This window comes from Zophobas morio, unplaced genomic scaffold, assembly GCF_036711695.1.
Source record: "Zophobas morio isolate AGI-343-1 ecotype UQ-CSIRO unplaced genomic scaffold, CSIRO_AGI_Zmor_V1 ptg000017l, whole genome shotgun sequence".
In the NCBI taxonomy this organism is placed as follows: Eukaryota; Metazoa; Arthropoda; class Insecta; order Coleoptera; family Tenebrionidae; genus Zophobas; species Zophobas morio.
Genome location: NW_026972122.1, coordinates 5912715 through 5930394, shown reverse-complemented (window position 1 = coordinate 5930394; position 17680 = coordinate 5912715). Strand labels below are relative to the sequence as shown.

The 17680-nt window shown below is 38.6% G+C and overlaps 2 protein-coding genes across 3 annotated transcripts; both read left to right on the top strand.

Moving 5' to 3' along the window:
- The first annotated feature begins 1002 nt into the window (after positions 1–1002).
- On the top strand, positions 1003–2222 carry LOC135130353 (brachyurin-like). Of its 2 annotated transcripts, XM_064057715.1 has the most exons (6): positions 1008–1134; positions 1189–1339; positions 1395–1561; positions 1619–1708; positions 1758–1897; positions 1953–2222. In XM_064057715.1, exons 1-6 carry the CDS (start codon positions 1068–1070, stop codon positions 2121–2123), a joined length of 786 nt encoding a protein of 261 aa, XP_063913785.1. In that variant the 5' UTR covers positions 1008–1067; the 3' UTR covers positions 2124–2222. The 2 variants fall into 2 exon arrangements, with proteins under 2 accessions (XP_063913784.1, XP_063913785.1); XM_064057714.1 differs by having other exon boundaries at positions 1003–1134; positions 1395–1708.
- A 114-nt stretch (positions 2223–2336) lies between these two features.
- LOC135130354 (brachyurin-like) lies at positions 2337–3473 on the top strand. Its single transcript, XM_064057716.1, has 6 exons — positions 2337–2443; positions 2498–2513; positions 2568–2718; positions 2767–2933; positions 2989–3218; positions 3270–3473. The coding sequence occupies exons 1-6, from the start codon at positions 2393–2395 to the stop codon at positions 3432–3434; spliced, it is 780 nt and encodes a 259-aa protein (XP_063913786.1). The 5' UTR covers positions 2337–2392; the 3' UTR covers positions 3435–3473.
- Positions 3474–17680: the final 14207 nt, after the last annotated feature.

Below are 17680 nucleotides of genomic sequence, written 5' to 3'. Positions count from 1 at the left end.
CAATTTGTCTGTCTTGTTTTAACAATATCGCGTGAATGGTAATATCGTAGGCAACATTTGTTTCATCAGCCCCACCAACAATTTGATGACGTTATCTCAAAATTTTGCTAAGCAACTCTTATTTGGAATGTATACAATGAATGCTCCTAAATTGGTAATTTTTTAATCCACTCCTCTTTTTATCCTTATGTGTGCAACTATTTCAAAAAATTATGCAATAAAATTATACAACATAATGAAAAAAAAATCTGTAATAACACGTATGTAAACGGCCTGTTTGTGTTATTTATAGCAACACCCAAATAACCTGGTAAAAATTTTCGTTATTCGGTTTCAAAAGACGCGTACCTTTGGAAATTTGGATGAATCTCTAAAAACACAAACAACAAGTTAATATTCAGTCACTGTGTACAATCCATAATCCATACGTCAGTTAAACTCATTACTAAATCGATAAAATGCGCTCTTGTTCACCGTTTGAAGACCCGTAACCTTTGACCAGGGGTTTATAATTTATGGTTTCAGAGATTAAGAGACTTAAACACTTTACCTCCAAGTTGTAAAATTTTATTACTAAGGTATATAAAAATTGTGTGCTTACAGTACAGAAAAAACGTGGAGAGGGAATTAATTACATTCGACAAAATTTTAAAATATTTATATTAATGATACAACCCAGTGTAATTTGAAATATTCGTAAACTAAAATTTAACTGCAATCATTTTCTGGATCAACAGTGTTGTAATGCCTCAAGTAATAATCTGGAAGAGCATTGCGGCACAATGCTTAAACAATAAGGATCAAGGTCCGTTGAAATAATTTATTCCCTATTGTTTTAAAATTTTTCGACAATCAATTATGTTATAACACCTATGGATCAAACCTACAAAAAATTGCCTCCAATAAAAGCAAATTTGACGTATTGCGTTTTAGGTATGTTATAAACACATAAAGAAATAAACTATTCTAAACTGATATTAGATAAAACACACTTACTAAATCTTCAACTATAAATAAAAGATCTTTAAAATAACGTGCAGAAACTAGGTTACTCAAAAGCAAAAATTATGAAATCTCTGCTCTTCATCTGTGCTTGTGCTTTTGCCTTCACTTGGGCATATTCTCCACAACGAGGTATTGTAAAATTCGCATAAATTAAGATACTCATTCTAAATACATTTTGTTTAGGTGCCCGTGTCATTGGAGGCAGCACTGTGGTAACTGGCCAGTTTCCCTTTGTAGCAGCAATCCACATCTCAACAAGCCAAGGAAGATACTTCTGTGGAGGTACTCTTATCAGCAACCAATGGGTCGTAACCGCGGCCCAGTGCGCCCAAGAGTAACATCTAAACTTACTTTCCACCGCCTTTGTATACTGAAGGTTTCATTTTTAGTGCTGTCCTTTTCTCAATCCAGTTGGGATCACACACTCTAACCAAAGATGATAGTAACCGTGTTACTGTAGCATCTTCCGAATATTTCATTCATCCGGACTTTAACCCAGATACCTTGGAAAATGATATTGCTCTAATCGAGTTGCGCCTACCTGTCGAATTTTCAAGTAATACACACCCAAGGAAATATTTTGATTGTAATGATATTTATAATTTTGTTTTAGATTATCTTCTGGCAATACACTCTTTGGCCCAAGAACCTCTAAACACTTCAAGCGCAGTTATAGTTACTGGTTGGGGCCAAACTAGCGATGGTACGTTTCTACAATGTTTGCACAAAAAAATCTATTGTTTGTTTTTAAGCGGACTCTGCACTGTCAGAAAACTTGCAGTTTGTGCGAGTTACTACTTTGTCTAATGAAGAATGTCGTTTGACGTATGGTAATCAAATTTATGACACCATGGTTTGTGTTGACGGAAATTACAACGAGGGTTCTTGCAATGTAAGTGCTGACAACTTTAAATTTAAAGTTAATGTAACTATATATTTTCTGTTAGGGTGATACCGGTGGACCTTTGATAAATGTAGTCTCGATGGGTAATGCTCAGTTGGTAGGTGTAGCTAGTTTTGTAAGTGGAAATGGGTGTGAAAGTACCGACCCATCTGGATATACAAGAGTTTATCCTTATGTTGGATGGATCAAGAATGTAACAGGACTAGCTTTCTAGTAAATCTGGTGAAGAGCAGTAGCAAAAAAACTACATTTATTGTATTGTTTTGTTAAATACTTATCAACGGATGCAATAAAGACAGATTATGTTATTTAACACGTCTTCCTGGAATTACCCTAATCCTTTGATCTTATAATCATTGGTTGTTATTAAAACTAAATCTAAATGTCCGGAGTTCAAGATGATTGATAAAACTGTATGTAACATATATTAGTTACATTAGTGTAAGCAAAGCTTCTTTAAGTATAAATTACACACAGAACAAGATGGTGTTTTTGTGTAGTGCTTTTTTCTTTGTGACTTATCTACTTACACAGGTATCTAAAACTTACATAATTTGAAACACCTAGTGTAATTATTATTATTTTTAGGCTGATGCAAGAACTGGTAGAACTTTGGATAGCCAATTTGAATTTTTAAGTAACTAAGGTATTTTCGTAGGTAGTCGCATTATAGGAGGGAATAATGCATATGCAGGACAATTTCCTCACGCAGCAGCAATCACTGTCCAAACTAGCAACAGCAGAATTTTTTGTGGTGGTACCCTTATTAACAATGAATGGGTTTTAACAGCCGGACAGTGTGTCGATGGGTACTTAAATCGAACCAAAGCGTTTCTTTTTTAATTTATGTTTCACAGAGCCACACTTTTTACAATCCAGCTTGGAAGTAACAATCTAAATACAGACGATCCCAACAGAGTCACAGTCGCTTCCTCTGAATATTTCTTGCATCCTGACTACAATCCGAGTACTTTGGAAAACGATATCGGGTTAATTAAACTCCGTCTGCCTGTTGAATATACTAGTAAGGATAATCCATGATAATAATTGGAACCAAGATAATCCTTTTTTTTTGGTAGGTTACTTAAACAAAGTCCATTTCCTCGGTGATCACTACGTGGTACCAAGCACTACGGCCGTAGTAATTGGTTGGGGACAAACCAGCGATGACGATCCTGAGTTTAGTAACGACTTGAAGTGGGTTACAGTGGCGGCCTTGTCCAATGAGGAATGTCGGTTAACCTATGGTAATCAAATTACCGATAGCACGCTTTGTGTTGAAGGAAATTACAACGAAGGGTCTTGCTATGTAAGCAGATACATTTAAAGTGGTTTATTTTTTCTGATTTTTTTTTTCAAGGGTGACACTGGTAGTGGGTTGTTTCAGAGTGTTGGTCCTGGTTACATGATGCACTCAGGTGTTGCGAGTTTTATCAGTGGGAACGGATGCGAAAGTACGGATCCTTCTGGTTATGTAAGAACTGCAGCTTACAGAGCCTGGATTAAAAATATTACAGGAGTGTAATTTTGTAATGTACAACATTAAAGTTTTGATTTGGTGGAATTTATTTATTTAAGCGGTAGTCCTAGTACAATGTACAAATTCTATACTGTCAGTGTTGGGCAGTATCTAGATACAGTATAACCTCTATAATCCGAACCCACGATTATTCGAACATCCAGTAATCCGTCTGTTGAGTCTAGTTGAAGTCGATATCTCTTTAATCCGAACAAAAACTCTGCAATCCGAGCTGAACTTGAAAACATGCACCTATTTACAAAAATGAGGCAAGATCTTCTTTCTATAGGTAATTTTTTGAAATTTTTAAAAATTATGATATTTCAATGCACTGAATTAATTATCTAATTCTGGAAAAAAGGTTAAAGTTGTCGAAGAAATTAAGCCGGAACTGACTTCGTCGAAAATGGGTCGAAATTTGCTAGTACTTGCCAAATAACCTGGCCTCTAAGAAAATAAAAGGCGTGTGGACCAGGCTAGTATTTGCCAAAATAAGACTAACTGAAAAAAACTTTCGATTTTTTAATTCTACAATTCTGGCATTTTTCCGATTTCTCAATTATTTGATTTTTTTTTAAATCTTTATTTTTTTAAATTTTCGAGTTTTGATTTTTTGTCACCGAGTTTTTGGAAGGAAGTAAAAAGTAATTTTGATCAGCAATTTGCCATGTTTACCCTAACTTTAAAACATCTGAAAATTTTGTTTCTAATTTTCAATTTTTCAAAATTTCGGTCAGAATAAATTTGTTCGTTCAGTTAAAAAATCGAAAAATGACAAATAGTGAAAAAAAAAAATTTAACTTGAAAAAAAAAATTGGAAACTGGAAATTCGAATTCGATTTTATAGGATTTGTTTTTTTTTCAATTTTTCGATTATACAGTTGTACAATTTTTCGATTTCTCATTTATCCGATTTTTCAATTTGTCTGTGTGGTCGTGGTGACCGTTAATTGTCGAAGGACCTTTGGTGTGGCTCGTGGAGCCAGCAATTTTTTGACGTACAAAAAGTCTGCGTGTGCTTTTCGAGAAGTTTATTGTGGACTGTTACAAATACGGGGTGAGTTTTTTCCTGCTCAGAGCGTTCTTATTTGGCGCTTGCGCGCCTTACAATTTCACGCCCGAACATGCCGCCCCCGTTGAAGGCTTCTGGCTTCAAAAAACAATATACATATACACAGTTATAAGTAAATGAGATTAAGATAGGGATTAACCCCATAAGTACATGTCATCAAGTCATAGCAACTGAAAATTATACAGATAGTTGCTTAATACTGAGAAGAAACAAATTTGTAAGTTTAAACAAGAACATGATTAAAATTTCAGTTTGTTCAATTAGTGTTGTCCGTGTCACTGGCCATTGGGAGAACACAAAATTTCGACACTGCGCGTTTAATCACTCCCGTTCGAGTTTTCACGCTTACCACCCTCACAACCCCATCCCGTCCTGGATGCACCTCGACGACTCTACCCAACTTCCAACATAAGGGAGGTAAGTTGTCTTCAACTAAGAGAGCCATGGACCCAACCTTCACCGGAGGGGTCGGACGAAGCCACTTGGAGCGTTGCTGCAGATGGGTTAAATATTCGCGCGACCAACGTGACCAAAAGTGTTGACGCAACTGTTCTAATCGCTGCCACCGGGTTAGCCGCGGGATCTTTATGGCTTGTAGGTCTCGTTCGATGGGTGCCGTGAGTGGTTCACCGATCAAAAAATGTCCGGGAGTCAGGGGAATAAAATCTTTGGGGTCGTTGGACAAAGGGCTTAGCGGACGCGAATTGACGCATGCTTCAATGCGTGTTAACAATGTGTAGAGTTCCTCAAAGGTCAGAGACGAATTGCCGCAAACTCTCCTTAAATGACCTTTGAGTGTTTTTACACCAGCCTCCCATAAGCCTCCCATATGTGGGCTTCGGGGAGGAATAAAATGCCATTGGGTATTTTTCAGCCGCAATTGTTTTACAACGTTTTCGTAAAAGGTATTTGACTTTAAAAACTGACCTAGCTCCTTCAAATATCTGTTTGCTCCGATAAAATTGGTACCATTATCGGAAAATAAGTCTAAAACATTGCCTCGTCTTGAGATGAAGCGATTAAGAGCGGCTAAGAAAGCCTCGGATGATAGGTCGCTGACCAATTCGATATGAATAGCCTTCGTGGTGAAACATATAAAAAGCGCAATATAAGCCTTTGATGTTCTTGTACTTCTCTTAGGGCCTGTTTTAATTAAAACAGGTCCAGTATAGTCTATACCAGATCTCAGAAAGGGGCGAAGCGGTTCAAGGCGTTGTGTTGGCAAATCGCCCATTTTTGGAGTTACTACCCTTGGTGAAACCTTGAAGCAAGTTAAACATTTTTTAATGATTTTACGGGTGTTGTTTCGACCATTGATTGGCCAGTACCTTAGCCTTAAGGAATATAAAGTGGATTGTGGACCACTATGTAATTGTAATCTGTGCTCATGTGCAATGATAAGGTCAGTTACAAAATGGTTGCTTGGCAATAAAATTGGGTGCTTTACCGCATAATCTAATGCCGAATTTTTTAGTCTGCCCCCCACCCTCAACAACCCGTTTGAATCGATAAAGGGATCTAATGAAATTAGTTTACTTCTACGGGGCAAGGGCGTTCCCTTTTGTAAATGCTTGAATTCTTCCGTAAAACCTTCATTTTGAACTTGCTTCAAAATGAAGTTGTTTGCTTGCCTTAATTCGGAAATACTTAGATTACTTTCAGTACGTTTATCGTTAGTATTCTTCAAATTGTGGATGTAACGCAAACACCAACCAATTGCGGCTACTAATTTGTTGAGTGACGAGCACTCCTTAAGTATAACTCTAGATTTAACAGTAGTAACTAAATTCACTACACGTTTTTCTGGAACATCATTCGAAAATTGTTGTTTGGGTATAGGCCAGACAGATTCGTCTTTATTTAAAAAACTGGGTCCATTCCACCAGAGACTCGAGTTATTAAGCTGTTCAGGTGATCGGCCTCTGGTGATAATGTCCGCTGGATTATCATTTGTGTTAATGTGGTTCCAGGTACAGTTGAGGGTGTTTGATTGAATTTCCGAAACTCTGTTGGCAACAAAGGTTTGCCAGGTATGCGCGGGAGCCGATAACCAGGTTAGAACGATGGTTGAGTCGGTCCACAGAGTGCATTTATTTATGGTCATATTCAAAGAAGAACAAATTTTACTGATAAGTCTGGACAATAACAACGCACCTAGTAATTCAAGTCTCGGTAATGAAAGCGTTTTCAGTGGAGCTACCCTACCCTTTGCGCACAGTAACTGTACATTATAATTCCCATTTATGCCGGGTGATCTAATATAAATTGTTGCTCCATATGCCTGCAAACTCGCATCTGAGAATCCATGCACTTCAATAGCAGGACTATCGTGATTAATTATTACATTCCTGGGAATGGCGATCGTACTTAATAAAGCTAATTCCTCGATAAAATTACACCATTTTACCTCAATTTCTTGAGATACACGTTCATCCCAATCTAATTGACTTGACCATAACTGTTGCATGATAACCTTAGCCTTAACTACAACAGGTGATATTAATCCCCGCGGATCAAAAATTTGAGCTATTATGGATAAAATATTGCGTTTAGTTAGTTTACCTTGCGGGGAGTCCGCCTTAACGCAATATTTAAGTTTGTCTTCCTTCAACTGCGGTTGTCTCTGTAATTTGTTTTCGAGGTTGTAAAATCGTCTCAACGCAATGTCATATGAACTACCTAAATTTACAACCTTATCCTTGAAGGGGAGAGACACAATAAACCGGCCATCCTCTTTTTTACGAAAAGTTTCTTGAAAGTGTTGCTCACAGGCAACATCTGCCCTTGATATGACCGAATTACTGCTCACTTCTTCAATTTCCCAAAACCGTTGCAATTGTGTCTCTAAAGAAATTCTTGTTAAATTACACACTGTTGAGGACGAGGAGCTCGGATTTATGACACCCCCCGCGACGTACCCTAAATATGTCTCTTGGAAATGAGGCCGATTTTGTGTTTGGGTTATTTGCCCAGGCATAAGTATTTTCCAAAAGATATCCGCCCCAATTAATAAATCTATGGAGCCTTTGTTATAAAACTCTGGGTCAGCCAATTGAATGTTACTAGGTATTGAGATGTGAGATAAATCGAATGACCGGGCGGGTAATTCTGTTGTTATGTGTGGAATAACAAAGCACTTAATTTTCTGCGAAAAAGATTTATAAAGAGAGTGCAACGCGATGTTTGTGACTTTAGAGGAACAACTTGTACTACCGTTAATACCTACAATACTCAGTTTAGTTCCCTCGAAATCTAAACCTAATTTTTTGAACATATTTTCAGTTATAAAATTAGATTGTGATCCAACGTCTAGCAGAGCACGACATTCGTGCAATTTATGAAATTTGTCTTCAACCAAGACTACAGCTGTTGATAATAAAATCATACTGGTAACATTATTACCTTGCGAAACATGCGCTGTTGACGACGATGGTAGTACTAATTCTGTAACAACTTGTTCCGTACTATGTAATAAAGAATGGTGCTTATTTTTGCACTCTTTGCAAATACCAGTCGATTTACAAGAACTAAGTTGGTGCCCGGGTCGTAAACAATTAAAGCAAAGTTTGTTGTTTTTCACAAAATTTTTTCTCTCGTTTACTGATAACGCATTAAATTCGGCACACTGAAATAATAAATGAAATTTCTTACAGAGGTAACACACAGATTTACTTGCTGGGGTTGCAATATGCACCGCTGATCTTTTTATAGTTATAAGAAATTTTATTCATGCCAGCATTTTGATTGACCTTTTGAGCCGCGTTAATAGATTCTATAAACTGGCATCGTTTTTCCAAAAATAATTTAAGGTCGTCTAGTTTGCTACGCTCCTTACCTTGGGTTGTTTCCCATTCCTTTTTGGTGGTATAATCTAATTTAGTGTTAATGATGGGAACGAGAATATCATCCCATTGGGCCACTGGGACCTGTAGTGATTTTAGAGCTTCTAAATTGATGGTTAAGTTATCCAGCAACTGTCTTAAACTTGTGTCTGATGATTTAGTGATGGGTGCGAAATTAAGAATTGAGTAGACATGGTCCTGGACAATCAATCGTTCATTTTTAAACCGGCTTTCTAATATTGTATAGGCTGACTGATAATTAGCATTTGATACCGCCAAAGATTCTACAGCTCGAAGCGCTTCACCTGTTAAGCATGCCTTTAAATAATAGAATTTCTGACAATCTGTCAAGCGTTCGTCCTTATGCACTAAATTCGTAAAGGAATCGTAGAATGACAACCATTCATGATACGCGCCGCTAAAGGTGGGCAATTTCAGACTTGGCAAGTTAACATTGTTTTTGGTACCCGCTTGTACCGGCGTTACTGTATTACGCTTATTTAAAAATTTATTAATTTTTGCTACAAGGTCAAAGTAACCACATTCGAATTGTTCAGCTTCCGTCTCATCCGCGGCCTTCAAGCGCGTTAACTGATAATAAATCTCCTCAAATTTTGGGAGGCTTTGTTCTAGGCTTGCTTTCCTAAGAACTAATTGTTCAATGTCATCATGATCTGCAAAGGAGTCAACGTAGTCCCTTATACGTTCTACCTTTGCCTTGATAAGCTCTAGTCTGCTCCTTAAAGCAGCTGATTCGTCCGTATCATTAGAATTCGTCATTGTACGTTATTATTACTCGAAGTTTCCCGTAATAATCAGTAATTCGGCTGTAACCGTCGAGAAACTCTACACACCGCAATTCGATAGGATCTAGGATGTAGACAAATTACGGGAGATCTGATAGTGAACCACTAACCTGGGATTCTTCACTTGTTGCTGGTACTCGCTGGATGGCTTCCTGCTCTCCCCGAGGCTGTTGATGTTTCTCGTGGTTCTTTAAGGACTGGCCTTAACAATTGCACACATGTGCTTAAGGACTGGCCTTAACAATTGCACACACGCGCTTAAGGACTGGCCTTAACAATTACACACACGTGATTTAAGGACTGGCCTTAACTTGTTCACACACGCGCTCGCGGTTTTTGCACAGTTCCGTATCCTGCTCGAATTGACCAATTTTATGTGTGGTCGTGGTGACCGTTAATTGTCGAAGGACCTTTGGTGTGGCTCGTGGAGCCAGCAATTTTTTGACGTACAAAAAGTCTGCGTGTGCTTTTCGAGAAGTTTATTGTGGACTGTTACAAATACGGGGTGAGTTTTTTCCTGCTCAGAGCGTTCTTATTTGGCGCTTGCGCGCCTTACAATTTCACGCCCGAACATTGTCATTTTTTGATTTTTAATTTTTTTTATTTTTGGCAAGTGCTAACCCCACCCACCCAGCCTTTATTTTCTTGGAAGAATAAGTCGTCTGCCAAAATCAGTCTTCTCTTTACAAGTACTAGCCCCCCGCCCACCCTCCCTTATGTTCTTAGAGAATATGTCGTTTGCCAAAATCAGTCTCACCTTGACAAGTACTAGCCCCGCCCACCCACCCTTTACTTTCTTAGAAGTGTGGGTCATCTGCCAAAATCAGTCTTATCTTGACAAGTAATAGCCCCGTTCACCCACCCTTATTTTCTTAGAGAATGTCATTTGCAAAAATTAGCCTCATACTTGCCAAGGTAAGATTGATTTTGGCAGATGACCTACTCTTCTAAGAAAACAAAGGGTGGGCGGGCGGTGCTAGTACCTTTTCTTAGAAGAGTACGTCATTTGTCAAATTGATTCTTATTTTGGCAAATACTACCCTGGCCCACCCACCTTTTATTTTCTCAGAGGGTAGGTTATTTGGCAAGTACTACCATAGTGTAAAATTTCATTTTTGAAAAAGTTGTCTAAAAATTTTGCAAAAATTCAGAGATCTATATATATCCCGACGTGCTGATTCCAAAAATATAGCATGTTTATGGCAACGGAGCAATATTTTCGGAAAATTCGATGTGAAATTTGATTTTTTTGAAATTTTTAAAAATTGCTATATTTAAATGCACGATTCTGGAAAAACGGTTTGAGTTATGGAAGAAATGAAGCCAGAAGTGACTTCTGCGGCCCAAAATCTAAATGCAAGTATTTAGTTAAATTTCGAAAATCGTCCAGAATGGGTCGAAATTTGCATAAGGGAGGTAATACGAACACATAATGGGAAATTTCATTTTTGAAAAAGTCATCTAAAAATTCTGATTAAATTCAGGGAGATAGATCCCGACGTGTTGATTCCAAAAATATAGCATGGTTATGGTCCCGGAGTAATATTTTTAATAAAATTAAAGTTTATTTTTTGAAATTTGTTTTCAGCAGTGTATGAAGTTGCTTTTTAGGAAATTCGCTGATTCGAACAAATCGCTATTCCGAACACACCTTTCCCCAATTAATTCGGATTATCGAGGTTATACTGTACTTGTATCTAAATAAGGTTTCTAGATACATTTTTGGGTATCTAGTATCTGTATCTAGATAAAATCGAATTTAAGCACAAAATGTCTATATCTAGATACAAAATTAATAATGCAAATACAGATACTTTTTTTTTTCACTTTTTTTTCAGTAGTTATTAGTTGAGTTATACTACTAGTAATTTTTGATACTTCATGTTGGTGATGTTGGTCACATAAACAAAAATAGAGGTAAAAGTCCACTAATAGTGTTCTGTCAAGGAAATTTTCATATTTTAGTTTCAGTACTTATACATCTTTAAATATAATCCTGAGGGGTATTAATCTAAGCCATTGTAAGATGGTATTTTAAAAACTATAAACCACAATTCACTATTCACTGCGTTTTACGCTTGTCGGGGCAATGCATTTTATCTGTGTACCTGAGCAACCCGGGTCCGGTAGGCCCGCTGGTTGTATTTGTGTTATTAAATAAGAGTAATTTTAATAGTAAAAATATTTGTTTAAGGTATGTTATTATTTTTAGAAAATAATAATTGCGTGTTACATAATGATTAATGTTTTCAATTAGCACAAATTAGTTTTGTAATCGACTAATCGAATATATACATACATTTCTCTCGCATAAATCGCATATTTGTTACTGTTTTATATCTTTATTTTTCAGACAAATGTAGTATCTTTTCCTGTTGCCACATGTGTCATTTCTTCACTTTTTCATTGTTGGACCTAACGCGAGGCGGGCTTGGCAGGTCCGTTTTGCCCTAGAATGTGCCGATTATGTTTAAGTGTAAATCTTGGGCAATAAAATTAAAATTTTTACAACTCTCGGTAGAATAATTGATCGTGATATATTCTCAAAAATCGTGAAACGAGATTAAAATAAAATGAGTTTCAACAAAAATCTGAAAATTTAAAGTTGGACTCTGGTGATTGCGGCCTGCCAGGCACTCTTTGATCCTATAAAGGGTTTAAATACCTTTCTAAGAAATTGTACTTAATTTGCCTTAAACCGAACCAGCAATTCTTCCTAAAATGTATATACCTACCGCACCGGGATAGACGATTACCGGACATAGTCATAAAAACATTGTAAGCTGATATTGAAGAATAATAAATTATGACAGGTTGTCGACAACTGACCTTCAGCACAGAATAATCATTTCCCGTATTCTTTGAAATATTAATTTTAATGCTGGAGATAATTATTAAATATACTCAAACACAATTTGGACACTGTAGTATGGGAATAAAAACAAAGAAATATTCTTTTTAAGCGTATGTAATAAATATTGCACAATTTGCGACACATCAAACAGCGACTGTATAAGTGTATACTGTATATTTGATTATTCTTTTCTAGTTCTCTCGACCACTGTTCTTGTTTCATTCTATGTCCACGTTTATTGTTTCTGGCTCTTTTTGGTGTTCGAATAAATTTTCTTCTGAAACTTTTTCTTCGACAAATAACAGTTTTAGTTCGGTTTGTAGTAATTAGAAGAATTTCTTTTTTTTGCGTTGTTATTTGGTGCGTAGCTATATATCATAGTGTCGGTGTTTTTTCGTCCCATTTTTCTTCTATGACTAATTGTTTTTCTGTAACTCTTAAGTAGTCTGATTTGTATGTTTTAACTTGTTTTAAAAACTAGCGCGTTTTCTTTGTCATTTATTCCTCCAACATTTGAAGTCACAATTTTTATTGTATTGTTACTATTTATCTTAATGTTCGTGTTGTAGCTATCCCAATTATTTCCAATTCCTTCGCCATTTCCGTCATTGTTGCATCTCCTGGTTAGGGTTTTGGACTATAGTTCGTCTTTGTTAATTTTCTGTGCTGTTGTGTCTTCACCGGATGATCTTTGGTTTACAGTTTTTTCTTTCTTTGTGGACATCTATTTCTATCTCTTTTCCTCTTTTTCCCTCCTGTTGAAGATCCCGTCTTCATATACTTCATTGTTAACTACCATCTTGTTCTATCTTGGGGTAGCCTTATGTCCTCATGACCTTTTTTCTAGCCTGTTTTAAATAACTTAAGCAAGCAAGCGCGGGTTCACGGCGGGGTCGGACGTGTTTCGCCTCGGCTCTGTCTATTATCAAAGTGTGAATTTGCAGTTGGTGTTTGATTTTGCTAAGAGTGGGTTTAATCGTTAGGGTACGTCGCAAGGGACACGTGAGTGTTTTTCTCTTCACTCTCGGCCTTTTAGTTCTCTCATGATATCGATTGTTGAAGGTGCGGAAGCACCTGAAAATCCGAGCATTAATTAGGTCGAGTTTTTCAATGTGTGCCCTATACGGGCGTGTAGAGCCTTAAAAGACGCGGCACGTAACGAGGATGGTCACTGTGTTTTTTGTTTTCCTATCCGACGGACAGTTCCCAGGATATTAATTTTTAAAATGGCGGGAATTCGGGAAAATTTTCGAATAATTAAAAACCAACGTGTTGGAGTATATTAGACGATAGCGGTGATAAAAAATATATCTACGTTTTTGCTATTTCGTACTTTATTAACAACGGGGGGGGGGGGAGTACATTTAAGGAATTTTTATCGCTAACAGCGTCCTCCTGTTTTCTTCCTCCAGGTGCGACATCCCTACGGGTTCCTTGAGGGTGGAGACGTCTTCCTGGAAGTCTTCGCTGTTTTGGGATTTATCCGCTGGGTTTTTTCTTCACGTTTAGATTTTTACTTTTTTTTTACTGCCGTTTTAGACAAAGCGTCCACGCTGCGTCTGGAATTAAACATAACAAAATTTTAGACATTCTTCCCTAGTTTATGGACGTCGTGAATGACAGCGGCGCCGGAAATCTACCATTAAGGGAACTATTTGCATAATTTTACGTATTGTCACCTCGCGGGGTGATAAATCCGTGGTCGGATTTGGCCTCCTCACGAAAAATCAGCGTCGCGACACCGGTGGTATTCGGACTCGGAGGAAACTAGGTGTTTGAAAATAACTTTTCCAGCATTTCGACGCCCGGGAAGCCCTCGCAACTTTTGCAAAACTCGGCTTTAGTGGTCCGATCTGAATGAAAACATAACATCTCCGGGACGTTCAAATCGGGGCTCGAAACCTCTTAGCACCGATGCTTTCGACCGATGTTTCGTTGGAAGGAGGGTTTTTCTTGCGGGTTTTGCTGGAGTCTCTACAGGCCTTGCGATTACTAATTATTCAACATATCCGATTTGGTTGAAAAAGAGTCTTTTAGTTTAATTTGTCCGAGTGTTAAGTTATTTTAGATTGACACCAATTATTTTAGTTGTACCGTTTTTGGCTTTCCATTTCGGAATTTTAGAGTGTTTTCTTGTGTGTTGTCTGTTTTTTTTTTGTCTTTACACTGGCCTTGTAAGGCATAAGCATTGTTTCATTGACGAAGAGTCACGAAGATGTTGGCGTGCATGTTGAACCAAGGGCTGCACCGAACCACGGCAAGGAGAAGACATTAAACACTGTCCCCCAGCCGGATTCGGACGTAACATTGGCAGAATTAGAATGTCAATATGGAGGTAGATGAGTCGACCCAGAAGGTGTCGTTTTCTTGCCCATCTTGCGGTAATAACTACAAACAGTCTATTTTTTTTTTTTAGTTGATTACGTTCCCCAACAGGCCGGAGGCCCAATTACAGGGGAACGAGGGACATACACAACACCCAGAGCCGGGCGGGAATCGAACCCATGACCCAGGGTATAGCGGGCAAGCACGAAGCTACCTAACCCACCCGGGTCCTCTAGTCAACTATTGGTTGACTTTTTGATGAGCACTAGAATGCTGCAGCTGGTAGACCAGCCAACGAGAACAACCAACAACCATCAACGCTAGATTTAGTGATGATATCGGATGCAAATTTATTGGCGAACTTGGAGTATCTAGACCCGATAGGTAAGTCGGATCATGTTCTAATTAAGGCTGACATGCAGTTGTGTTTTACTCCTCGCAAACGAACAATCACGTTCAGCAGATTAGTCACTAATTATGAAGATATCAACACTAGATTATCTAATATTGACTGGTCTTTCATTTCTACACACACTGACGTATCTTCCAGCTGGGATGCCTTTAAATTACGTCTCCAGGAGATCATTGACAGCTGTTCATCTCGAGTCACCGTTAAGAAAACTTCTACCAAACCATGGATTGACGGCAAGATACTTAAGCTGATTAATAAAAAACGGTCGTTGTGGCGAACGTACAAACGTACAAGTAGTAAATTTGATTATGCTACTCATAGAGCTTTCTCTAATCGCCTTTCCACGATTATTAAGACAGCTAAGGAAAACTACGAGAAACAATTGGTTGCCGATGCAAATCCCAAACGGTTCTACGAATATGTCCGCTCAGCCATAAAAGGGTCCTTCGTTCAAATGCCTTTGATTAAAGATGGAAACGGCCAAATTGCTAGTAGTCAGCGTGCTGCTGCTGACATTTTCGCTTCAAGTTTTCCGAAGATATTTGTTAAGGAACCTCACATAACAATGCCCGTCATAAATGGTCCAGCAAAATCAGAAAGTCTTGATTTTGTCCACTTCACTAAAGACTCGGTACTTAACAAACTGCGATCACTTAAGGAGGGGAAATCTCCGGGCCCCGACGGTTTTTCTGTCAGTGTTCTAAAGAAGTGTGCGAATTCGTTAGCAGACCCACTTTCCGTACTTTTTATTTAACCAGTCCATCGATACGGGTATTCTACCATTAGACTGGAAAACTGCTCTGATCACTTCAGTTTACAAAAAAGGGGACAAACTCGATGCAGACAATTACCGTCCCATTAGTCTAACGTCTCTTGTCGTGAAGGTCATGGAGTCCATTATTTACGATAATATGATTGCGTTCCTTATGAAACATAATGTGATTCCGCCAGCACAGCATGGTTTTCTGCCGGGAAAGTCTATAAACACCAACCTTCTGACTTCTCTCGCTGACTGGACTCCAGCGCTGGATACGGGTGACACAGTTGACGTTGTATATTTCGATTTTTCCAAGGCTTTTGACCGTGTGCCTAAGCGTCGTCTTCTGTTCAAACTAGATCACTATGGAATAAGGGGCAACCTTCTACGTTGGATAGACTCCTTTCTCACTGATCGTTCATTTAGAGTCAGAATTGGTAATTCTGTTAGTGTCCCGGTTAAGGTACTGAGCGGAGTCCCTCAACGATCCGTACTCGGGCCCTTGTTGTTTATAGTTTATTCGTCAGATATCACCAACGGTTTGAGGTCTAAATGTGCTATGTACGCCGACGATGTAAAACTTTACAACTCTAGCTCGAACTGTATGATTTTAAGCAATGATATCACCTCAATCCACGCCTGGTCCCGTGACTGGTTAATTCCATTAAATATGTCTAAGTGTAGAGTACTCCACATCGGAGGACAAAACCCTCGGAATTGTTACTACCTTAATGGCGTCGAGCTTTCTAAAACGAACACCTGCTCCGATCTAGGTGTTACCATTACATCCGATCTTTCGTGGTCAGAACACGTTGTTTGCATCACCAGGAAGGCTAACAAAACAGTGTATTTAATCACTAAAGCTTTTGGGAAAGCGAACGTTAAGGTTATTGTTGCGTTATATAAAATATATATAAGACCTATCCTAGAGTTCGCGAATAGTGTTTGGAGCCCACACCTACTACGAGACAACGATTTATTAGAAGCCACTCAACAGCGGGTTACTAGGCTGCCTTTTGGTCAGATACGTCCATCATATCAGGATAGGCTCAAACTGATGTGTCTCCCAATGCTGTCCCGCAGACGCAAGCGAGGGGATGCCATTACCGTATTCCGAGCGCTTACTGATGGTGACTCACCTATTAGATATCTCTTCCCTTTAAATACGGATGGCCGTACTAGAGGTCACGCTTTCAAACTCTTAAAAGAGAAGTTTCGCACAGATGTCAGAAAATTCTTCATCACTAACAGAGTCTTCGAATTTTGGAATTCCTTACCCGCTCATGCTGTCAGTTGCAAAAATCTTACCGAGTTCAAAATTAGACTGGATTTACATCAACGAGACTAATGCTAACATAACTGTGTTCTTGCGCGGGCATAACAGGCACTAGCCTCTGCCCGAACGCATTTCCAATAATAATAATAATAATAATAATAATAATAAACATGCGTCCAGCCTGAGAAGACACCAAGCAGCGTGCAGCTCTCGGACTTCGATACTCGACTCTACAACAAAAGCGAAGGAAATAAAGCCTGATTCCCCTACCTGTGACAAATACTGTCTAGGTTCCCCGGGGTTTTCTAGACACCGCAAAGAGTGCTCTAATCGTGACGCTCCTTCTTTACCAGGCAGCACAACAACATATTCCCGCAAGGTATGTGAGCGCGTGTTCGATTCTTTCCAGGAGGGAAGACAACATGAAAGAAGAACCCATCCATCTTTTATTATACCGGCACACAGGGTGTAGATGATCCAACGCTTCCTGACTCGAGCCAACAGTCGAGCCAGCAGTCGGCAGAACATGTCAGAAACAGGTCACACTAGTTTTGGTCGTTTGTTCCGATAATACCAACATTTCAAGTGAAAATGGAAATCTGGATCTTCATGATTCCGTGGAATTCCCTACGATACCGACTTCCAACCCGGAAGAATATAACCCCGGTTATATTGGTTGTTGGCAGTGCGATGGCCGTTTCTTCACTTTCACGACTGCATACACGAGAGGCATCAACGCCTCGTAGCCTTGTTTATGGAGGACCAGCTAGAGGAGGTCGTAATATTAAGATAATGGCAAGTCAGATACAAAAGAGGGTTGTCTAGTTACCAAGCCATCTTTAACCTATTGAAGATCAAGGCTTTCTCCCTCCCAAGATCGAAGTATATCCTTATGTAGACAACGCACC